General features: G+C 37.4%; 1 protein-coding gene across 1 annotated transcript in view; it reads left to right on the forward strand.

Annotated features, from left to right (window-relative positions):
- Positions 1–24,447, forward strand: part of ROBO1 (roundabout guidance receptor 1) — a 444,051-nt gene extending 419,604 nt beyond the window's left edge. Inside the window, exons 25-29 of the mRNA XM_065913546.1 lie at positions 2,965–3,371; positions 6,751–6,903; positions 15,081–15,389; positions 21,342–21,535; positions 22,748–24,447. Coding sequence (XP_065769618.1) covers positions 2,965–3,371; positions 6,751–6,903; positions 15,081–15,389; positions 21,342–21,535; positions 22,748–22,801 — 1,117 coding nt within the window. The 3' untranslated portion in view covers positions 22,802–24,447. The remainder of the gene's footprint in view (positions 1–2,964; positions 3,372–6,750; positions 6,904–15,080; positions 15,390–21,341; positions 21,536–22,747) is intronic.
- Positions 24,448–25,500: the final 1,053 nt, after the last annotated feature.

Below are 25,500 nucleotides of genomic sequence, written 5' to 3' on the forward strand. Positions count from 1 at the left end.
TTTAAAACTATAATCATACACTTCCAGATTTTTTTGCAGACTGAAATGTCTGTGGCCATGCTGACATGGAGTAAGTGGTGTGTTCCGTTTTTAATCACTTCCTTTCTTGCTCTGCCCAATCCATTCTCTTAAGTGCTAAGGCAAGGATGAGGGTACATAAAAAGAGTAAAGTGGCCGAGGATCCAGGCTTCTTCTTGGTCAGCCCTAATGACCGTTCTGTCTCATCTTGCTCTATGAGTATCATAAGGATGGTGAGGGAAGGGCGCTGGCACCAGCTTCCATTGATGAAGGACTCTCTCCTGGACAGCATCTATAGACGTGTGTAGTCCTTGAACAATTTAGCCACATCTTCAAGGAGACCACCAGTCAGTGGCATTCATACTCAATCTCTGCTAGTCTCCCAAGCCGTAGGGTCACCAGATAACACTAAATCCTGATCTCACCTACCCTCCAACACGAATGCTTCGAGTGGCAGGCTTGTTTTTTTGTTGTTGTTTTGTTTTTTTAATATTATTGGAGTAGAATTGCTCTACAATATTCTGTGACTTTCTGCGGTACAATAAAGTGAATCCGCCATATGTATACATATATCCCCTCCTTTTTGAGCCTCCCTCCTCCACCCCCAGCCCACCCCTCTCGGTCATGACAGAGCACCAAGCTGAGGTCCCTGTGCCATAGAGCAGCTTCCACTAGCTGTTTACACCTGGTAGTATAAATGTATCTATGCTCTTCTCCCAGTTCATCCCACTCTCCCCTTACACCACTGCGTCCATGCCTGTTCTCTACATATGTGTCTCTGTTCCTGCCCTGCAAATAATTCTGCTGTACCATTTTTCTAGATTTCATGTATATGCATTCATATGTGATATTTTTATCTTTCTGACTTACTTGAGTCTGTATGACAGACTCTAGATCCATCCACATCTCTACAAATGTTCCAACTTCGTCTACTTTTATGCCTGAGGAATATTGCATTATATATATTTACCGTATCTTCGTTATCCATTCATCTGTCACGGACATTTAGGTTGCTTCCACATCCTGGCTATTGTAAACAGTGCTGCAGTGAACATTGGGATACATGTGACTCTTATCCTCTTTATTCTCAGGAGCTCAAATTTGATGAAGTGTTGTCATGACCTTTCGAAAAGAGATTTCTCTTATATTACCTTTTTAACCTTGCTTAGAGGAAGGCATAGCAACCCACTCCAACATTCTTGCCTGGAGAATCCCACAGACAGAGGAGCCTGGAGGGTTATAGTCTATAGTGTTGCAAACAGTTGTACATGACTGAAGCTACTTAGCATGCAACCTCATTTAGACAGCTCTTTGTAACCTTGCTTAGATAGCATCACCAACTCAATGGACATGAATTTTTGCAAACTCCGGGCGATAGTGGAAGACAGAAGAGCCTGGCATGCTATAGTCCATAGGGTCGCAAAGAGTTGGATATGACTTAGCTTAGCAACTGAACAGCAACGAGCGCGCTGAAACTGTTGAGCACATCACTAGGTATCCTCCGTGTTCCCTGTTTTTCAGGCACTTTCCCAATTAGGAGTTAATCTCTTGGCATTCTTCCCACTTGGGAATAACTTCTTTCCACAAACCTTGCTTTCCACAAACCTTGCTTTCCACTGATGTCTAAGTGCTCTCTGCCTTCTAACCCATCTTCTGCTCACTGTGTTTGATGGTGCAGGAGGGGAGACGAAAGACTGCTTTTAACTGAGGTTCTCTAGATCTGTGGAGAGATGGCTGAAACCAGCTACTGTTAACTCTGTGAACCTAAATCCAGGGCACCAAGAAAAATACCTGTAATCATTTTGTTAAACAGATAGGAGGAATAATGGTAAAAGTCATATACTTGAAAATAGCTAATAATATTTATAAGTGAGCAATTGGGGAAAATTAATCTTGGCTGTTTCTTCAATAGAATAAAATCTAAAGGAAATTGTATCATGCGCTGAATGCATAATATTTTAATCCTATAAAATTCTACTCTCTATAATCAAAATGAATATGTCCATTTGCTTGCAGTGATAGGAGTGACCATGAAGGAAAGGGAAGGGAACATGTTTCTATGTTTATGGAGCAGCCTGTTTCAGAACTAATGTCTGCTGTCTTTGGTCATTATAAGCTGTCAGTAATATTCCATATAGAGCATGCGTGCATGCTCAGTCACGTCTGTTTGCAACCTCATGGACTGTAACCTACCAGGTTCCTCTATCCATGGGATTTTCTAGGCAAGAATACTAGAGTGGGTTGCCATTTCCTCCTCCAGGGGATCTTCCCGACCCAGGGATCGAGCCGGTGTCTCTTGTGTCTCCTACTTTGAGCCGGCGGGTTCTTTACCAAATGCACCACCTGGGAAGCCCCAATATTCCATACGCTTTAGGACAAATACATAGGTGTCAATTTCAAACTAGGTATTGCTTACCACTTTTTTTTTTTTTTAACCCCTTTTTAACTGAGAATAACTGAACAGGGAGGCCTGGTGTGCTGCAGCCCATGGGGTGAAGAAGGGTCGGACATGACTTGGAGACTGAACAACAAGAACCCAAAAAATAAAACATAAAGAGACTTATCATAGATGAGTGTATTTCTATTAAGCTTGAATCAAAAGGTATCTCAGCTTTCTTAAAAGTACCTCTGGTATTGAGATAAATTTCTTACAACTCAAAAATAAAACTTGAAGCATGCCCTGATTTCCCGTTGTTTTTCCTGAACAAATGAGCTCCATGGAAGCAAAAATCAAAAGGGTGTCCTTCTGAATTTAATGGCAGTTCACTCCAGTATTCTTGTCTGGAAAATTTTGTGGACAGAGGAGCCTAGCAGGCTACAGTTCATAGCGTAGCAAGAGTGGGACAAGACTTAGCCACTAAACTACCACCATGTGAATTTCTTGGTTAGTTTGCACTTTTGTGTCCTAAGTAATGAGCTAAGCCATACGTGTTCATTTTCCTGCAGACGGCAGCCGGTGAGCCCTCCTCCACCTCCAAGGCCGATCTCCCCACCCCACACCTACGGCTACATTTCAGGACCCCTTGTCTCAGATATGGATACGGATGCGCCAGAAGAGGAAGAAGATGAAGCCGACATGGAGGTAGCCAAGATGCAGACCAGGAGGCTTTTGTTACGTGGGCTGGAGCAGACCCCCGCCTCCAGTGTCGGGGACCTGGAGAGCTCTGTCACTGGGTCCATGATCAATGGTTGGGGCTCGGCCTCAGAGGAGGACAACATTTCCAGCGGACGCTCCAGCGTGAGTTCTTCTGATGGCTCTTTTTTCACTGACGCGGATTTTGCCCAGGCGGTCGCAGCGGCCGCGGAGTATGCTGGTCTGAAAGTGGCCCGGCGCCAAATGCAGGATGCTGCTGGTAAGTCATACACGTCTCACCAAACTGGAAGAGAAGAAAAAAGAAAATTCTGTGTGTATGTGTCAGTTGCTGATTATCTCCATAATCTTACATCCTATGTGAAATATAAATGTCACCACCCTGGTTTTTGACTGCCAAGCGTCCCAGATGACAATAAAGAATCCACCTGCAATGAGAAAGACCTGGGTTCAATCCCTGGGTTAGGAAGATCCCCTGCAGGAGGGCATGGCAACCCACTCCAGTGTTCTTGCCTGGAGAATCCCCAGGGACAGATGAGCCTGGCGGGCTACAATCAGTGGGGTCACACAGAGTCCAACAAGACTGAGCCACTGAGCAAGGCCCAGCAAGGAGACCAAGGCCCAAGATTATGATGGGTCTTGCCTGGTCCCTTTTTCTTGACAAGACTTTTTAAATCTTCTATTTTATTTAATAAATCATATGTAATATGAGTGAAGCTACCTGAAAAGTCTTCAGTTTTAAGATAGTCTTAGCAAATATAAGTGCATCTTCCTTTGGAATGCCTGTGATCAATTGAATTGAGATTGTGTTACATTTTTTTTTTAAGATGTAAAAAGTCACCAAAATAAAATTAATTGAGATAGTTCACTCATACCATTTAATTAGAAATTGTCTAGGAGAAATAGATAAACGTCTGGGGGGACACTCAACTGTTGGAAAGTGGGCTATTTCTCCTTAACCCCCAATTCTTTTCATGCCTCTCAATTAGAATACTAATTTAATTGAGAATATATAAAGATATTTATAATATATATACTTTTGCAAGCATAAGTATTGTCTACACTTAAACTAAACATTGTTAATCTAATAATTTGGAGAGCAAGTTAATCTCAATGCTTATATATTTTTTCTATTTCCCCTTTTATTGCCAGTAGCCTGTTTTTAATTACTATATGTCCATTCTTATGTTTTAATTCTCTTATTTCCTACTCCCATCTTTGTTTAGAAAGTAAATAGTATGAGAAACAAAAAAATTTCTAAGTATATATTTTTCACATGATTTTAATTTATGTAAAATGGAATATATTCCTATACATGTTCAATATATGTGTATATTTCTGGTAACTCAGAATATACAAATAGAGTAAAAATAATGTGATCAATAAGAAAGAGAGACATTTCTGAGAAAGTAAAGACTATCATAGCAGATCAATAGTTGTTTTCTTATTATTTTATTTTTTTCTTAGCTTAGTAGCTATCACATTGTTGCAGTTATTTTCCATGTTCCAAGAGAATTTTCCATGTTCTCTTTAGATGTTGGATTGGTCATTATTTCTTAGCCTTGTAGAATATATTCAAAGAAAATTTAACTCACTTCATAAAGCTTTTTTTCTGTATATTATTAATCAAGAATATGTTGTAGGAAAAAAAATATGTCTAATATCTCTCAAACTATTGTTGTAGAATGCATACTTATTTCAGCCAGGCCTACACTTGATGATATTAAACCAGTTTTCATTTTTTTCCCCTAGGAGCTGCTGCATATAGTAAAATAATATGCAAACCAATCTATGGTTCCTAATAAATAACATCTGACTTTATATATAGCTTTTGTTTCTCCTTATTTTTTAATCTTCTGTAAAAAAATAAGTACATGAAATTAAGCATCTGAAACTACTGCTTTCATATTGCATTAAGGGTGTTTTTCAGTTCATTGAATCAACGAGACATAGAAATAATTTTGAAAATTCATCTGTAAACGACCTCATGCCTCAGGGTCTATGAGCAGTAGATGGCCTTACACAATAGAATGAGAAATGGGTTCAGTCTCAGCCCTAATTCTCTCTTTTCATGGATATGTAACTTTAATTGTAATAGTCTCCATCATAGCTAAAGAGAGTTTGGTTTAATATTTCATTGTATTGTAATTTAGTAGCTCTGCTGACTTTCATTTAGCTCATGATTATAATGAACGAAACATGCATTGGAGTCTGCCTATTAAAAGGTTCTCTTCCTGAAAGGGTGCTGCTTTATCATATGGCTTGAAGTTAATGTGAATGAATAATCCAATCACATTGTTTCTCACTGGGCCACATTAATATCTATTATTTAATGCTTCAGTTATCACCTGTAAATGTGTTGATTCTACTTTCTGTGACTGCTATTGTTTATAGCCAGAGCACATGTTGTCTTGGTCTCTCTGAACTTTCTTGTGGTACAACAGAAAGTTCTGCATTTGAATCTCTGGGATTTCAAGAAACCAAAATAAGGAAGATCAAGGGTAGGGCCAGTAGATCTCCATTGCCTTTATGGAGTAAATATTCTGTGCTGTTATATTATGTCTCTGTAAGAAAGCCAGAGAATCTGAGAGCACAGCAAAGTACCATGTCTGATTATCAGGTTCACTTATCACCTGTGAATATTGTCCCTCCAAGATCAAAATGATGAAAAACTACTTACACCAGCACCAAAAAACATAGAAGTCTCTGGAGGGGTCACTTTAAATATCCAGAAGCAGCAAATAAATATCTTTTAAGAGAACAGGGGTGTGAGTCATTTTAGATGGTCTAAGTATGTGAGCTAGCTAAATTTTAGGCCACCATAAGAAAGAATACCTGAGAATGTACTCAAATTTAGGAGTCTGTCTTCAGAAAAGGGCACAAACATATTTAATTAAAATAAGGGATGTATTTTGTACTGTTTATTCTTTGAACATGAATTTCTTAAGGGCTCTGGCTATTCCTTTTGAGAAAGAAACAGACATTGGATATATTCTGTAAAAATTTAACTAATAGTTTTGTTTAACAATCACAATTTAGTGATGGTAGCTGCAAAAATAGTTACAATGTTTTTCTTTAATGCCTAGGTATCAAGAACTTTAGCAGAATAAAAGTACCAAGGCTTAAAAAAAAAGAACATGAAAATACTTTTGGGGTATTTTTTCCAGTGGATAGCTCAAGCAGCATAACAAAAAACTTATTGTTTACTAGGATAAGTTTAGTCACTCAGTCGTGTCCAACTCTTTGCGACCCATGGACCATAGCCTGCCAGGCTCCTCTGTCCATGGGATTTTTCAGGCAAGAATCTTCCTGACCCAGGAATTGAACCCACGTCTCCTGTGTCTCCTTCACTGCAGACAGATTCTTTACCTGCTGAGCCACTGAGGAAGATCCCTTGGAAGAGGGCATGGCAACCCACTCCAGTATTCTTGCCTGGATAATTCCATGGACAGAGGAGCTTGGCATGCTCCAGTCCATAGGGTTGCACAGAGTCAGACACGACTGAAGCAACTCAGCATTGTTTACTAAAATAATTTAAGGCTTTTTTTTAAAAATAGGGATATTTCTAGTTTTAATGTTTTATTTTGATTATTGCTGTTAAATTAAACTCTATTGTTGTTTGGCTCTGGTTTTTTTCTCAGGCCGCTGCCATTTCCATGCATCCCAGTGCCCTAGACCCACAAGTCCTGTTTCTACAGACAGCAACATGAGTGCTGCGCTAGTACAGAAGGCCAGACCAGCCAAGAAACAAAAACACCAGCCAGGACATGTGCGCAGAGAAGCCTACACAGATGGTGAGTCCATTGAAATGGATGAAAACATCCATGAATCTTACCTCTTTACCCTGGCTCTCTCTGACTTGAAAATGCACCCACTGACATTAGAAATTGCATTAAAAATTCATTAACAGTAAGCCTCATGTTACTTAGAGGAATGATCAACTTCCATATCTTGTCAGGCATCTCAAGTCCCTGCAGTTTTCTAGTAAGTGGGTTAGTTAGGAAGTGAAAACAAAGGATAATACTTTTAATATTCTTAAAAGGTTATTATATAGTTTTAAACAAGTAGATATTACTGTAGTTGAAGTCATGGCTTGGGATTAATCTTCATCACTGATAACTCTTCCACAATGTCCTCACTTTTTTTTTTTCTTGGAGAATTTTGCATTCAAATAGAAGACAGTAAACTCATTTGAATATAGAGTCTAACTATAGTGGTCTTACTAAGAGTGTGTGCACCAAAAGGCATATGGAATCATCTTCCTTCATGCCTTCACATACAGTCTCCGCTGTCACTGAAGAGGCAAGGTTTATATTCGAGAGGGAGCATAGGCGAATAGCGCAAACATTGTGATGTTGTCTAGAGAAAGCCTTTAATGAAAGTGCCTCAGGTGGCCCGGCATTTATTAAACCGCCACCTTCTCGTTTTATAAAACAACCTCAAGGGCTTTGTTGGAAATTCATGTAAGATAAATTCTCTCAGGCTCACCCATCTTGTCAGGTTTGCTAAATTTACTAAAGGGGAGGGGGGAAGGAGGTTGTCACAGGCACCGTTTCCACCTCCTGGTCCCCTCTAACCACAATCTGATTAGAACTTTCATTACCAGTCAGCAATTTTTCAAAAAGGGCATCATTTGCCATTATCATATGAAAGCCTAATATTATAGATCCTTATCCAAGGTTACAAGGAGGGTTTTCTGAGGCACTTCTCCCCATGATTCCTGCCACTTGACAGAAAAAATTTAATACAAAGCTCGCAGCATGATGAGCACAAGTAATTTTGCAATGAGTGGCTGTCCATGCTATTATCTGTACTTTTATTCAGAGTATTTTCTCTCGCTAGCATCTATCTGATATTAGACTGCATTAAATACTGGCATGACGCAGCACACCTGGGCCTCCTGGATCCTGCCTGGGACCCCTTTGTCAGGGAAACTGAGCTGTCAGATTATTATCTGATTTTGAGGGGTGATTATAATGGCTTTGAGCATGTTTGCCTCTGTGAAGGGACGAAAACTAGGTATAAATCCGCAAACTCTATTGGCAGTTTTACATTTATGGGACCCCTATAATGGCATTTTACAAGTTTTATAGCTGTTCTATCAGTTTTTATTATCTAGAAGAGACTGCTCCTAACAGAAAAACTGGTCAAACATCACACCTTGATGTGAATGCATCTAGGTTGAATACATCAGAGAGAAAATCTGGCCTAAAGCTTTGTGTAACTCTTTCTACTTCTTATTTATACTTGTTTTGAGGGGCTTCTGGCATTGAGTGATGCTTTTAGAAATGCTTTAAATAATGTAAATATGTCAGTTAGAGGGCATAGCATTGCAGTTATAAATTATAATATGCTTGAAAATTGTGATCTATATTCATCACTGCATGTTCTGTAGCATTTATTTCAGTGTTTAATAATTAAATATAAATTCTAACTAATCCCTGAATAATAGCTATTAAATTGAATGATGAAGCAACCAAGTTATTTTTAGTTTCAGAAATACCAAAGAAATATGCTAAAATATTTGTAAAACCAAAAAGCCATATTAATATGAAATATTATTTAAATTTCTAAATGTTCATTTTACATATGATTATACAGAATAGTCATAATATACACCACAATGTAGAAGCCATTAATTATTTTCTGTAAGTCACAAAAATAGACAAAATGGTTAAACACTAGCTTTAACTTCCTTTTAGTGTTTTGATAACCATCTGTCATTGAGTTATGCTTATTTTACTAACAAGTCTTGAATTTAATTCTGGATGTTTTCTGATTTGGTAAAGAAAAAAAAATAGAACTATGTACTATTTTGTACGTTTCCATAATGCATCTTGAATAACTGAAATCTTTTCTTCATAATGTGCCAAATAAAAAATACACATATCTAGGTAGTAGTGATTATAGTATGGAAAGAAAAGTCATTTTATCAGAAATCATTTTCTTGGTTTTGAAAAAAATTCATAATTCATTTCATGAAGAATCTCTATGGCAAATGCAATTTTTAAAGTTATTAAAGAAGAAAGAGGGGAGGGAGGAGAATGAACTTAAGGAGCTGCCAGTTGTGAAAAATGAGAAATATATCAATAAGACATGGAGAGGTTTTTTTCATTTTTGGATTTTGATGATTGAATCAATTATGATGGATGTGTTTGATTATTGTCAATAGATTTCTTATGTGAACTGTTTTCAATATATGCTGTATCAGTCTTGAGCATGCAGCATCTTTGTACATTTTGTTCAAATTATCAGTTTCCTTTACAGACTTTTTGTGACCTCTATAAGGAAAAAAAAAGAACCTAAACTGATAGATCTGTGTCTGAACTGATAAAGAGTAATTTTTGATGATCCTTGTCATAATCCTTGGTTAAGCCACCTTATCTAGGTGGCTTCAGTTCAGTCACTCAGTCATGTCTGACTCTTTGCGACTGCAGCACGCCAGCCCTCCCTGTCCATCACCAACTCCTAGATATTGCTCAAACTCATGTTCACTGAGTTGGTGATGCCATCCAACCATCTCATCCTCTGTCATCCCTTTCTCTTCCTGCCCTCAGTCTTTCCCAGCATCCCATCAGGATCTTTTCCAGTGAGTCAGTTTTTCGCAAGTGGCCAAAGATTTGGAGCTTCAGCTTCAGCATCAGTCCTTCCATTGAATATTCAGGACTGATCTCCTTTAGGATGGACTGATTTGATCTCCTTGCAGTCCCAGGGACTCTCAAGAGTCTTTTCCAATACCGCAATTCAAAAGCGTCAATTCTTCAGTGCTCAGCTTTCTTTATGGTCCAACTCTCACATCCATACATGACTACTGGAAAAACCATAGGTGGCTTAAGCAACGGAAATGTATTTCCTAAGAGCCCTGGAGGCTAGAAGTTCAGGCTCATGGTGTTGGCAGGGCTGGTTGCTCCTGAAGCCTCTCTCCTTGGCTTATAGGTGACCGCCTTCTCCCCATGTCTTCACTTGGGTCTTCCCTCTGTGAACGTTATGTGCCCTCTCTTTTAAGAACACCAGTCAGATGGGATCAGGGCCCACTCTGAGGACCCCACTGTCACTTAACTGCTTCCTTAAAGATCCTGTCTTCAAGTACAAGTCACATTCTGAGGTGCTGGGGGTTAGGACTTCAACATATGAACCTTGGAGGGGACACAGTTGAGCCCATATCAGCCCACCAGCCCCTCATTCATGGCACTGTAGCCTACCTTGTGCTGTAGGTAAATGTTGGGTCTCGTAGCCACCCCGCGAGTTATCATTGTAAAGTGGAGGACTGCAGGCTGTAGAATACTGACAGGCAGAATCTAACTCTTTATTTATTTCATATTTGCTGCTTTCACCCAGATACAGGGCAGCATTCAAATATATGAATATTGATCAGTCAGACTTTTATTGAGTTAAAGCCAAGCATAAGTGCATTTCGAGGACCTTCTAATAGATTCTTTCCACCTCTTTGCAACCCCTCCTGATTCGTTTACGTACTTAAAAAACAAATCTACATCATTTCTACAGCTCTACTTTTCATAAATTATAAATTCACCCTCTTTGGAATGATTTTGTTTTGACTCGATATATCATTGAGCACAAGGTCTTGGGACTATTAACAGTTATGTAAATAGAGGGCTAAATCTCCGTAGTGAGTGAATGCCGGCAGAATTGTCTCCATGTTTATGCTCTTTTGTATTACTTTACATGCATTATATTGGTATTTAGAGAGTCTTGAATAAGGAATGGTGTTTATACAATTGTATAAAGAAAGAGACTACACATATATATGAGTTCCATGATCCCATTTTTTAAACCCAGTTTGTGCTATTAGTGGTATGAATTACCTGAAAGTACTATTATTTTATGAAATATAAAATTGTTTATACTATGATAATTCCTGATTTGACTCAGTGTTTATTTTGTGATACCTAAAAAAAAATTTGGTAATGTTTATATTAGAAATTACACCTACCATCATTCCCCTCTGTTAATTATATATAGTGGCAATTATATACAGTAAGCTTGAACTCTTAAAGTTACCATCAGATTCTCTTCTTTTTCTACCTCTATTATAGATAGCATCTATATAGAGCATCTGGTAATGGATTTTGTCTCAAGAGTCATAGATTCCCAAGACTTTGTATGATCTTATGATACTGTAATCAGCTTTGATATCTGATCAGCCCAGACATTTTATGATTTGATGGTAATGGAAGTCATCAGCTTCCTGATAAGCTGTGTTTGCAATCCAGTCTGAGTTTGTAGCAAGAAGATAGTGCAGAAATGAGTCTGTAGTCACTCACTCCCTCTGCTTCCAGGTATATTCTGAATTTAACTTTTTTTCTCCCATTCCCAGTCACAGGTTCAGTCTGAACTTAGAACAGCTCAGCCTTGGGTCTCTTCACTTTAAGTCACACAGTACAATCTGTCTTTTTTCTCTTTTGGGTTATTTTTCACAAATAAGTAGTGAATGAGGGGGATCATGGCATCTGGTTCCATCACTTCATAGCAAATAGATGTGGAAACAGTGACAGACTTTATTTTCTTGGGCTCCAAAATCACTGCAGACTGCGACTGCAGCCATAAAATTAAAAGATGCTTGCTCTTCGGAAGGAAAGCTATGAAGAACCTAGACAGGGTATTAAAAAGCAGAGACATTACTTTGCCAACAAAAGCCCATATAGTCAAAGCTATGGTTTTTCCAGTAGTCATGTATGGATGCGAGAGTTGATGATAAAGAAGGCTGAGTGCCAAAGAACTGATATTTTCAAACTGTGGTGTTGGTGAAGACTCCTGAGAGTTCCTTGGACTGCAAAGAGAACAAACCAGTCAATCCTAAAGGAAACCAACCCTGAATATTCATTGGAAGGACTGATGCTGAAGAGGAAGCTCCAGTACTTTGCCCACCTGATGCAAAGAGCTGACTCATTGAAAAAGACCCTGATGCTGGGAAAGATTGAAGGCAGGAAGAGACGGGTACGACAAAGGATGAGATGGTTGGATGGCATCACTGACTCAATGGACATGACTTTGAGCAAACTCTGGGAGGTAGTGAAGGACAGGGAGGCCTGGTGTGCTGCCGTCCATGGGAAACAACTGAGAGGCTGAACAACAACAACTATTTTTAAAATGTTGTTTTAAAAAAAATGTTGTTAAAGGAGGAAAATCATCACCAGTGACAATGGCAGTTTATGTTTTAAGATAAAAAGCTTTTAATTTTCCTAGATTTATTTTTTACATAAAAAGAGAACATGATGAACTGAGAGAATTAACAACAGCAGTATGCAAGTAACAGTCTGACCAGTTTTAATGATGGAGTCCTAAGTAAAACAGCTGGAAGTAAGATGATATCTCAAAATTTATGCATTCAGAGACCAATACAATGAATTCTAATGCCTTAGTTATATGGCACATAAAGTCAAAATAAAATTAGTTTTAAAATCTCATATCTACTTAAGAGGTGGCAAGAATACACAGAAGGAACAAAAGAAAAGGATTAATTCTTTAAAAAAAAAAAAACACCAAGAATGAGAAACACTAGATTAAAACTGATGCTTGCTAAACCCTGTAATTTGCTATTATATTATGAATTTTCAAGGCATGATTTTAATATTCAAGAATTTTTATGCTAATATATATAAATAATAGTCACTGGACCATTGTCAATAGTAGTAATATCTCTGGAAACAAATATTCCTCTGTTGGGATTTACTGTATAAATAATGATATATTCATAAAGTAGAACAATATACAAACTTTTCATCAGAAGAGGTAAAGCTATGTGTTTTTATATGGAAATGTATACAACTACACATTTAGGTGAAAAAAAGTACAATTATTTTATGTTACCAGGGAAGGAAGACTTTCATATCTTGGTGAGCAGACATGCATGCCCCAAAACCCCAGATATGGCCATTTTACATAGTTTCTAGTGTGAATGGTACTCCTTGGAATTATGCAACTTGGCAGCCTTGCTTTCTATGCATAAATAATTTGTGGGATGATCTATAAACATCCATTCAGACTAATTACCTCTGCATCAATATTGAGGATTTGAAATGAAGGTGGGGACATATGAAGGGTTATATTTCCAAGTTTTTATATACTTTTGAATTTTTCCCATGTATATTTTCTGTGGAAAAGCTTACTTTTGTAATACTAAACATTTACTATTAATGCATGCCCTATTCATGTTTTAGTTGATTTGTTTTGTTAATATCACATAGAATATGACAGCATTACCATTTCTAAAGTCATGACTAAAGAAAAAATATGCTGATACTTCTCAAGTCTCTTGATCTCTGGTTTTGACCTCCCATGAAATGCAGATTTTATATACAACAACCTCCTGTAGATATCTGCCTGGATACTTCAGAAGTTCTTCCTGTTCACTTTTTCTGAAACAGAACTCATGCTCTTCCTTTGCAAACCGTCTCTTTCTCATCCCTGCATTCCTCATCCAACTTGTTCACTATGGCAAAAATCTTAAGAGTTACCTCATGAATAGTCTCCTGGGGCTTCCCTGGCAGCTCAGTAGTAAAGAATCTACCTATAATACAGGAGACTAAGGTTCAGTCCCTGGGTTGGGAAGATCCCCTGGAGGAGGAAATGACAACCCACTCCAGTCTTCTTCCCTGGGAAATTCCATGGACAGAGGAGCCTGGCGGGCTGTGGCCCGTGGGGTCACAAAGAGTCGGACAGGACTGAGCAACTGCACACACATACTTGCTTCCCCTGCTGCTTTCCATTGATCGTTAAATAATATTGATTTTTATTCCTTAAACTCTCTCAGGCACATCTACTCTCCATCTGAAAGTCACCAGTACAATTCTATCTCCTATCATTATTTACTGAGATTTTAAAATAATATTTTAGCCTCCTGGATTTAAGATGTTCCTTTTAATTCATCCTCCATACTACAGCCAGAACAAACTAAAACTAGAATCTGTTCATATTCTTCTACTAACTTATCAACTATTACTAGGTTATGTATTTCTTTCCCCTGGAGTGTACCTAGGAGCCATTTAAAAAAAAATAGTGCCACTTAAAATAAATTTTCTAGATATAAAATTATATGCCTACTTTAATTTTTAAGTATGTCTAATGAGAAGTGTTGTTATATATAATATCCAATTATTTGTAATATATTAACAGATAACTATAGATAGGTAAAAATTAACTTATGTGTATATTAGTGATTATCTAGTTTAAAACCTGTGAGTGCATATTACAAAGTGCAGAGACCACACCAATGAAGGGTAGATTGTGAAGATGCAACAGAATGAAATGGTAGTATAAAGAAGTTAGGAATCTGAGGGCATTAGCCCTGATTCTGATTATATTTAGCTTTAGGTTTGGAAAATAACTCAAGATCTTTGTGTTTGAACTTCCCTATCTACAAAATGAGAAGGGATTCAGTTAGATTAGGGATGGCAAAGAGGTCTCAACTCAAGTGCCAACCTCAATCAATCTGAAGTGGTTGCCTGAAGAGTAAAGATATCCGTCTGGGATCAGCAACATTACAGTGAAATCAATTAGGAAGATCTGCCATGTTTGGGGGAGAAAAAGCTATAGCTATATATATCCATATTAGCCATCCCCAAACTAGCTAATCTCTGAGTCCCAGCTATATGATTCAATATTCCTCTGCCAGATAAGGGATTCCCTGGTAGCTCACTGTGGAAAGAATCCATCTGCAGTGAAGGCAGACTCCAGTTCAATTCCTGGGTTGGGAAGATTCCCTGGAGAGGGAATAGGCTACCCACTGCAGTCGTGAAGCTTCCCTGGTGCATCAGTTGGTAAAGACTGCCAAATAAATGAAAACAAGAGTACATTAAAATTGTTAGTCTTCTTATTCTTTGCTTGTCTTTAGTTGTTCACTTCTTTTAAGATTATTATTTCACAATTGAACGTGACTCTAATGGTAACATTAATATTGACAAATTTAGAAATGGCAAACTTTCACAGTATTTTAAATATTTCTTTGCAGATCTTCCACCTCCCCCTGTGCCACCTCCTGCTATCAAGTCACCCACCGCCCAATCCAAGGCCCAGCTGGAGGTCCGACCCGTGATGGTGCCAAAACTCCCTTCTATAGAAGCAAGAACAGACAGATCGTCAGATAGAAAAGGAGGCAATTACAAGGGGAGGGAAGTATTGGATGGACGACAAGTTGCCGATATGCGACCAAATCCAGGTGATCCCAGAGAAGCACAGGAACAGCCAAATGATGGGAAAGGACGAGGAAACAAGGCAGCCAAACGAGACCTTCCACCAGCAAAGACTCATCTCATCCAAGGTACTTCTTTAGGCAAGCATCCCATGCATACAGATTGGACATGTGTGCGTGGCACAGTTAAGGCTCTTTAGGATCAGGTACCAAGGGTAAGATTCAGAAAGCCGCTCTCTATTGGAGGAGACAGGTATGCACCCAGGTAATTTGAACACAATCAGTTCTAATACATGATATTATGCAAGTCTTCCTTGAAGAGGTGCCAATTTAGCTGAAGTTTAAAGGAAAGCATGATTTATACAAGTTACAAGGGAAGAGGAGATTTCTGACAAAGAAAATAAATAGAGAAAAAACATGAAAATGTGAAAATGACCGTTTGGTGAATTCCAGTTTTCAGTTAGGCTGGATGCTTGGGGCCAGGGACAAATGGCAAAAATTAAACTAGAAAGGTGGTTGAACCTGATTGGGGAGGCCAGGAATACTATTTTGAAGAGTTTGGGACTAATGATATGGACAGTGGTGAGCCAGCAGAAAGTTTAATCAAGAAATTATATAATTAAAAATAAGAATGAAAAAAAAATTTTTTTTTCTTGCTTAAAAAAATAACTGACAGAACTCTATAGTGAAGGAGGAGTCTGGAATTGGATGGCTGAAGGTATCAGAACCTTGCAAAATAATCTAGGTATAAAATATGAAAGCACTGAATTAAAATAGTTGTGCAAATTAAAAAGAGAAACAGCCAATATAGGCATTTCAGAGAGAGATCCTATAGGACTTGGTGACTAATTGAATGTAAAAAAGTAAAATGAACTAAGAGAGTAAAAAAGTTATTCAAATGTTAATTAGATGGCTCTCCATGACTATACAACATAATTGTATTGAACAATGTAAAAACTGAGGAAAAGGATAAAAGCCTTATGGAAAATAACTTTAGTTATGAATGGATTAAGGTACTGACAAGAACATAGAAATGAAAAAATTCAGTAAGAATTTAGAGAACTAAGTTTAAAGATCAGGAGAAAGGTTGTAGGTAGAGAATGGATGTTGTTCACCTCAGCAACACAGAGGTGAAAATTGTTTGAATTACAAAAGCTAAATTATCAGCAGTGATGTAGTGGATAATGTTTAACAATCAATTCTCTGGGAAGGAAACAGAATCAGCCCCTAATTTGTGGCTATTTGCTTACTTCTGTTGTGTAATTACATCCAAAATAGCTGCTTTCAAGCGACTAATATGAAATCAGAGAATGTGGAGTTAGGAGGAGATGGGTAAGACCCTTGTATGAACATGTAAGCTCTCTCCAGCACACCACAGCGATGACTGTAAGGATACTGCATGATGATTAAAAGATACTAGTGGTGAAAGTAAATGGGGGAGGGACTAGACAGGGATGGGGAATTAGAGGTACACACTACTACATACAAAATAAATAAGCTACAAGAACATATTGTACAGTACAGAGAATATTGCCATTACCTTATAATAACACAGAGAATATAGCCATTATCTTATAATACTTTGTAATAACTTTGAGTCACTATATGCTACTAATATAGTATTGTAAATCAACTATACTTCAGTGAAAATAAATACATTCATACATACAAACGAACATTCTGTACAGAAACTGAGGTGGAATCAGCCCAGTGATACAAAGTAATCAAACCATTCAAACTAGAAAGAAAAGTATCCTGGAAATAATGGAGAAGGAAGTTTTAAGACGGGAAGGAATATAAAATGGCCCAGAAGTGAAAGTTGGATGTGATTGGGGGTAGGGTGGGAGAATGGGTGAAGGACACAGAGATTTTACAAAATGTTTTTTGTGGGTGGTATTTAAAAGGATGAGGGCTTCCCAAGTGGCTCAGTGGTAATCTGCCTGCCAATGTAGGAGACGTGAATTTGATCCCTGGATCCCAAAGATCGCCTGGAGAAGGTAGTGGCAACCCACTCCAGTGTTCTTGGCTGGGGAATCCCATGGACAGAGGGGTCTGGGGGGCTGTGGACCATGGGATCGCAAACAGTTGAACAAGGCTTGGCGACTAAACCACCACCACCATTTAACTTTTTAAATCAAATAGTCACTATAGTATCTCAACTGTAGGGTCTGGAAAGTAAATGAAAATTGTGGAAGGGAGATGATAAGTATGGGCTCTCTGCAGAAGGTTAGGAAGGAGAGAGGTCAAGATAAAATTTGACAGGAAGGCAGAATCTTTGGAAATGTTTTTAGGTTAAGATATTTGAACATTACCATAGACTGAGGAGAAGAACCTATTTAGGCAGAAGAGATACAAGAAAAGAAGGTAATTGATGAAGAAATCAGGAAAGAGTGATGGGGAAATGAATCTGAGAAAGCTGTGAGTGCACTTTAACTACAACCATTTTCAAAGCTTCAGTTTGATAAGATTGGACATCAGTCTGTTCTGTTCATTATGGGCATCTGGTCATTAGCAACTTTGTTTCAATATAGAGGACAGTTTCACTTCCTTCTGTGATGGAAGTCTAAACTCCTCACTCTGGCATGGACTCAGCAATGAAGTGATGGTGAAGTTATGTGTTTTGCACAGATGCCTCCACTATATAACCACAGATTACTTGGCTACATCACTGTAATCTGAAGTTTGAGAAACTGTGCTTATTTTTATCATTAAAGCCAAGGTGATCTGAACTTCTAACTTTTCACAATTACACTCCGAGTAGTCATTCATAAATCAAATGTCACAATATAACTTATGAGGTTTGTATCTGACCTGAAAGTACAGACCAATTTGCTACTCACAGGCAACACTTCTCCAGAGTAAGCTCAATTCTTTAGGGGAATATTTAACAACTCAGAATGATTTTGGTGTGTGTAAAATTAAAACAAAAACATGAAATTGTTTTTGTGTCTTTTAATTATCATTTCTGTACATTCCTGTAATTTTAACTTTCATAATTCAGTTTTTGCTATTTATAATTAGAGAGGCTCTCTGAATTACATCTGTAACAAATGGTTATTTTTAATTAAGGAGAGTGGTCTTTTAGATTTCAATGTCTGGTCTTTTTGCTGACGTTTACCTCAGTTAGTTCAATTTATTTCTACATATATCAAACATCTACAGTGTTATGAAGCATTGTACTAGTCCTGAAATTTATGTGTAAATGTGAACCTTGACCTCAAGGAGCTTATAGTCAGAGAAGGAGACAGGTAATCTTTATTCACAGATATACCCATATTTGATATAATGTTTATGGTGTCATGATACTTGAGAGTCCAGAGAAGGGAAAATTAGCCTAGTCTTGTGAGTGATGGAATATAAAGAAAGACTTCTTGATCTTTCCTAGTGGAAATGACCCATAAGCTGACTTTTCGGGAGGGTGGAATTTCACTTGGGTAAGAAGAGTGGATGGATAGTTTTGGCAGAGAAAGTCAGAATGAGAAGTTGAGGTACATTGAGGAGAATATAAGAAATTCAGTGTTATTAGGGAGTAAAAGTGGTGAGGATGAAGCTCTTGAGATCAATGTAAGCTTACCTCATGGAGACCCTGTAGTTCCTCTAAAAGGAAGGTAGCTGAGTGAAGCACGTTTAGAGGGAAATAACTCAAGAAGCAGAGACCTGTTAGAAGATATTTACAACCTCAGAAGAGACATGGAGAATATAAACCAGGCTGTGGGAGCAGGGATGACTGAGGGGGAGTATTCAAGAAACTTTTTAGTTAAAATCATCCTTACATGTTATATATCTGAGTGTGTGGGAAAGGTTCATTTAAGAGGTTATGGGAAGGTTGTTGGAAAGGAGAGAAGATATTAAAATAATTCCAGCTTTCTATCTAAGGTATCCTAAAGGTTAGTGATGCCATTAACTACATTAAGGAATGCAGAGGGGGACGAAATCTGAGAGGAGTGGACATGGTGACGTCAGTGTTCCATCTGTGGAGTTTGAGGGGCCCTCAAAAGGAGGCAACTGGGCAGACTTTAGGAAATATACATTAATAACTCACCATGGTGAAACAGCAAAGCCACCCATTTATTCAGTCAGAATATTTATTTTTTTTAATTTATTTATTTTAATTGGAGGCTAATTACTTTACAATATTGTCATGGTTTTGCTGTACATTGACATGAATCAGCCACAGGTGTACATGTGTTCCCCATCCCGATCCCCCCACCCACCTCCCTCCCCATCCCATCCCTCTGGCTCATCCCAGTGCACCAGCCCTGCCTGAGCACTAGTCTCATGCATCAGTAAGCTATTGTATGTCTAGGTGAGAGGTTATCAATACACAAAGCCAAGTATCTGCCTTCATGGCAGCTGTACTCTAGAAAAAGTACAGTCTGCGAGAATGGATGAAATTGCCCAGAGTAAGTGGAAACAAAAGTTTTTATGCACACACACACACACTGAACTAAAAGCAGAAAACGGCAAGAAGGACACCAATATTTAAGAGGCACTGCATAAAAAGACAGGCCAGGAAGAGGGGAGAAGTAGGAGCTGAGACTAGTAATGTTTACATTGGCTGTGGTTTTCCGAAGAAGGGCCGTGATTAGTCTAGAGACTTAAGGATTGAAACATGATTAGCATTATTAAAGTCAACAGGGAATTTTCTCATTTCCCCATAGTAATGTGGGCATAAGTAGATTTCAGTGAGATGCAGAGTGAATGGGAGTTGTAATGACCAATACCGAGTCCAGATTACTTTTCAAGAAGCTATGCTAAGCTATCAGTAGTGATAGATTTATCGATGCATGTAGAGCACCGGCTTAAGGGGAAAGTCTTTAACCAAAGAGATATTTTATCATGATGTAGTTTGTCAAAAACTAAGCTCAGTAGAAAAAATTGCATGAAGCAGAGACAGAAGCTGAAGGTCACAGAGGGCCAAGTTCCATGAAGGTAGCTCGGTGCAGGTCTAGTGATCCGCATGGAATCTGAAACACCAGAGAATCAGAAGTTTGGACCAGGAATGAAAGTTGTGATGAATACAACAGGAGAGAAGTACCATCAAAGAGGACCATACAGGTTACATAACGCCACTGCTTGGCCCTCACGGGAGTAGGGTGTTTTTTGTTCAAGGGTGGAGGAGCAATGATTTATAGCTAGTGTTGGTCACCTGAAAGCAAGCTTCCCTTCTTCCACTGTGAGGAACTTCAGTGTAGACTCCCTGGGAGATCAGATTTCATTCAGGCCATGTGGACGGTAGAGGAAGCTTTTGGGGAAGGAGAACAAAAGGGCATGTGGAAGGGTTTGGTTTTGTTTTGCTGTGCACTGATTGGATGTGTTTGATGTCCAAAGATTAGACTGGACAGGCTTTGGAGAGAAGTGAGCCGTTGAAGGATGCAACATTAGAAGCATCACCAAATTTAAAGCATACGGAGATAGTAATTCAGGAGACAGCAGTTACCAGGAGTGGCTTGATTTTTGAAGCTAGCAACGATGTCAGGCTTCTCAGATTCAGGATTCCACAATGTAAATATGATGTTGAAATGGAGGTTGGCATCTTGGTATCTAGGGAGTGAATCCAGGTTTGACTGTTATGGTTCAGTAAAACTGGGATTTTTTTTTTTCCTATCAATGCCTATTAATTCCTTCTTAGTTTACATAGGGACATACTACAATATCTTATGTGTTTTCACATCAACACTAACAACTCCTAGTGTCCTAGTAGACACTATTATCACTTTTTTTTTTCAAAAAGTGGAAACTAAAGCCTGAAATAATGGGAGATAACATAGTGAAGGATAGATTGGAAGTCATGTCTGACTCCAGGTTTGGTTTCCCTCTTTTACGGATGCTGATCTCAAATGAATTTGAGATAGATAAGAACTTATGAGTAGGATTGATCTAAATCACAGCCACTAACAGGAAAACAGCAGGGTTGTTATTTTTGTTTTCATTGCCTTATTCATTTGTGTTATAAAATGTCCTCATTTATTCCTCAGAAACACTAATGTTTCTGCATTCCGATTTATAGACATAGTGATACATTATACAATGAAAATGTACAGTGGGCCTCATATGTGCTTATTATATTTCATTACACAGAGGATATTCTGCCTTACTGTAGACCTACTTTTCCGACATCAAATAATCCCAGAGATCCTAGTTCTTCAAGTTCTATGTCATCAAGAGGATCAGGAAGCAGACAAAGAGAACAAGCAAATGTAGGTCGAAGAAATATTGCAGAGATGCAAGTTCTTGGAGGATATGAAAGAGAAGATAATAATGAAGAATTAGAGGTATCTATAATTTTTTTCAAGTTTCCCAGTGTTAGACCAGTTTTTATATAAACCTCAAAGTTTAAAAGCATTCATCAGTCTACAGAAATGTTACTATTTCATCACAAACCCTGTTAGTGATGACAGCAATTGAAAGTCTTAGAATTTAATGATTTTTCTTGAAATGTCTTCCAAAGTTTTAAATGGTAATAATGGTTTCTTTTTAGATATTAGGGTTCATATTCAGATAGGAAATTTATATAACAAACATGTTGTTTGGGAATAAGAACTATTGATCTAGATAATTGTAATTCATAGTGTTACAATAGATTATAAAAATCCAGTAAAGTGATAGAGTTATAAGATGTGAGTGAGGGTATTTTGCCTATACTATCTGCCATCTAGTGATCATTGGGATTAATCAGGATGATTTGGGCAATTACCTTTCATCTTCAGTGTTTTGAAAATGGGAACCTAATACTTAACACTGACCTTCCCAAATAGAGAACACTTCTTGAGTCAAAGACATCCTTTGTTGGAATCTATAGATAGTATTGTAAGGTAGAGTTGGCAGTCACATATTATAAAATCATCTCCTGTGTTTAAGACTGTGTTTTCACCATTCAATAAAAAGATAAGCTGAGGACAAATTCCTCTTCCTACAAATAGATGTTATCTCAAGCAGATTGCTAGTAGAGTGTTAAACTGTAACTTTTTATAATAGAAGATGAAAAATTATCATTAAGTATGTCTAATTGAATTTGCTGTTATGCCCAATGTATTTTTATTTTGAGGTTTAGAATAAGAAGACTTTCCTTTTGCACATGCTGTTAGAAAAGTTATTTTTCAGGTTTTTGGTTTAGTTTTTGTTTGGTTTTTAGAAGAGCCCTTTGAGGGCAAAAAAGTCAATACAGGCAACCAGCTACTTGAAACCAGTAAAAATTGAGCTAGCATGTTGAGTTGAGGCTGGGGGATAGAAAACTTGGCCTGCTCTTGTTCCTCTGCCCGTACCACACTTCCTAATCCCCAGACACTGGGTGGAACACGGTTTAGTACTTATTAGAAAACTACTGGATTTGTTGTCAAAACCAGCTAAAGTTGATGTATGAATATGTTGCCATGAGCACTTTTCGGTGTGTGCTAGGGAATGAATGAAGAAACAATGTAATAATAAAAGCATGAAATAAATATGAAGTAGGACAACACTCTAAGATTTATTTTCGAATTTAACAGGAGCTTATCTCTTCCAGGAAACTGAAAGCTGAAGACAACCAGAGAGGATTGTGAGATCTAATGTGAAAGTTATCACTCAAGATGCCTTGTGTCAGATGACATAAGACGCCAGATAAAATGTTCAGTGCAATCAGAGTGTACAAATTGTCGTTTTCATTCCTCTTATTGGAATACCGTTTTTTAAATTTTATTGGGGTTTTATCATTGTTATTTGATCCCTACCCCTAGGAAGAACCTCCCTATTCCCCTCGCTGTTGGAACAAATCATTTCACCTTGCTTCCGGCAAGGGAAGTATTTGACTTCTTGCCTCAGTCATCAGCCAACAGGAGAGAACAAAACAGTTCTTTTGCATTTTGCCCCTGAGATATGGCATTGCACTGCTTATATAGCAAGTCAATTTACTGATCAAAGATACAGAGTTGACTAATCAACTTCATATCAAGGGCTCTAAAGATATAATCTTTCTATAACCAACTGCTAATGCAAACTAAAACATAACTTCATTTTAACATGATTTTAAAATCAGTCTTTCATACCACCCTCTGCAGGGAGAAAAAAAAATACATAGCAAATGCAGGAAAACCATAATCAATTTGAAGGGGGTAGAAACATTGTAAATATATACTCTTCGAAACCCCTGGTGGTACTTTATTTTGTCTTCATTTCAATTGCTGAAGTATATTCTTATTGCAAACGTACTTTTGGATAAGTAGGGGTAAGCCAGTTGGATCTCTGGTTGTCTAGTCATTGTCATAAGTCAGCCTAGCAAAAACTTTGTTCTATTTTTCAATCAAAAAGCAATTATAAATGCATATTGCCAACAAATGGATGTTTTTAATGACCAATTGAATAAGGACATCCCCATCTTAACTGGCCTGAATTCCTTCTGGTAGTGTCAGTTCAACTTTCGGAAGTGCCACTTAAGGAAGTTTGATTTTTGTTTTTGTAATGCACTGTTTTTAATCTTTTTTTTTTTTTTTTTTGGTTTTAAAAGCACAATCACTAAACTTTATTTGTAAACCATTGTAACTATTAACCTTTTTTGTCTTATTGAAAAAAAATGTTGAGAAGCGTTTTTAACCTGTTTTGTTAATGCTCTATGTTTGTATTTGGAATATTTGAATGATGACAGATGGTGAAGTAACGTGCATACTTTATTGTGGGCCATGAATGCAACGGTTCTTACTTTTCCTGGATTTAAAGAAAAAAAGGTTTAAGTTTGTTATGGCCATTGGTTAAACTTAAAAGATTTCCTTATAAGCTCAAATGGAGGCATCACTTGCTTTGAATTGCCAAATGATGTCCTCTGACTGTAGATTTTTTTGACCCTTTTTTTTGGTTATATAAATTTCATTGACTTTATAATTGGTGCTATTTGGAAAAAAAAGTACATTTATTCATTTATAGGTATCAGTCCTGACCCACCCCCCCTTCCAGCCCTGCCATTCCCCCAGAAAACAAAGCCAAGCAAAACTGAACCACAAAAAAAAAAAAAGCTGGTGTTAACCAAAAACTAAATGTGTTCACTTAGATAATTTGAAATTTACATAGAAAAGGTGTGCAGTACTAAGGGAACAATCCATGTGATTAATGTTTTCATTATGTTCATGTAAGAAGCCTCTTATTTTTAGCCATAATTTTGCATACTGAAAATCCAATAATCAGAAAAGTAATTTTGTCACATTATTTATTAAAAATGTTCTCAAATACATCATTCTTCCTTGTGTTGATTTCTTTTTTTTCCATTGTGTGATCAGACTTATTCCATTTAATCACAAAGTTGTGCTGTCTTAACATTTCATACTATATTATCAAATGAGTAAAAATTCCCCTTTATGAATAGCCAGGTTTTACTTATAAGGAAAATTTCTCATTTTACTCTGCTGAAATTGAAGACACAAGGTGAATCATAAACTAATAGTCATTTAATCAGAGAGTAACTTTTAATTATTATTAAGAATGTACTAAAATGTTTGTGTGTATGTGCCTGAATTTCAGTTAACTTATTTCTGAAATGGTCAGGACTCAACTATAATAAATTTGATTTGTAAACTTTGAACTACTTAAGCTTTGTCAACAAGAAAATTATATAAATCCAAAATACTTATCAGTAATTATCTGCCTTATCATTCCAAATTTATGTACAATTCTGATAATTCAATAATCTACCTATCATGTACCAGATTGCATATTATTGTTCATTAGATTAAAGTCAGCACATTCAATTATTCACTTTTGGAAGAATGAAATGAGCATCTTGTCTTAGAAGTTCCAAGAGCAACAGAATCTACTGAAAGATTTTTTCCTGTGACTTATATACTGCTAAATTTTTTGTTGGCCACAATTTGAAAATATGGGGAAAAAGTTAAAAAGAGGGATAATAATTTGAAATTAATTTTACAAAAATGAAGCAATCACCAGCATCTACGTAAAGATGAAAAGGTTCATATGTCAAGAAGTCAGTTTCCAAGCTATATCGAGGGAAAAATTGGAGAGATATGTTTGAAGGTATAATTTTTCTCTTCTTCTGGTGAGTTGACTAAAAGTTACTTAATCTCTCTTTATGGTGAGTGATACACATACAAATTATGTATATAATTATACACATATAAATTATGTGTATCAGAGATCCTGGGTTTGAATCCCAGTTTTGTCTTGGGCTGTGTTTCCTTGGACATATTACTATATTACTTAACCTCTAAGTTTCAGGTACTTCACCTGTAAACTCAATAATACCTACCTCATGTAGATG

The sequence above is a fragment of the Muntiacus reevesi genome, chromosome 21, assembly GCF_963930625.1.
Source record: "Muntiacus reevesi chromosome 21, mMunRee1.1, whole genome shotgun sequence".
NCBI classification, from domain to species: domain Eukaryota; kingdom Metazoa; phylum Chordata; class Mammalia; order Artiodactyla; family Cervidae; genus Muntiacus; species Muntiacus reevesi.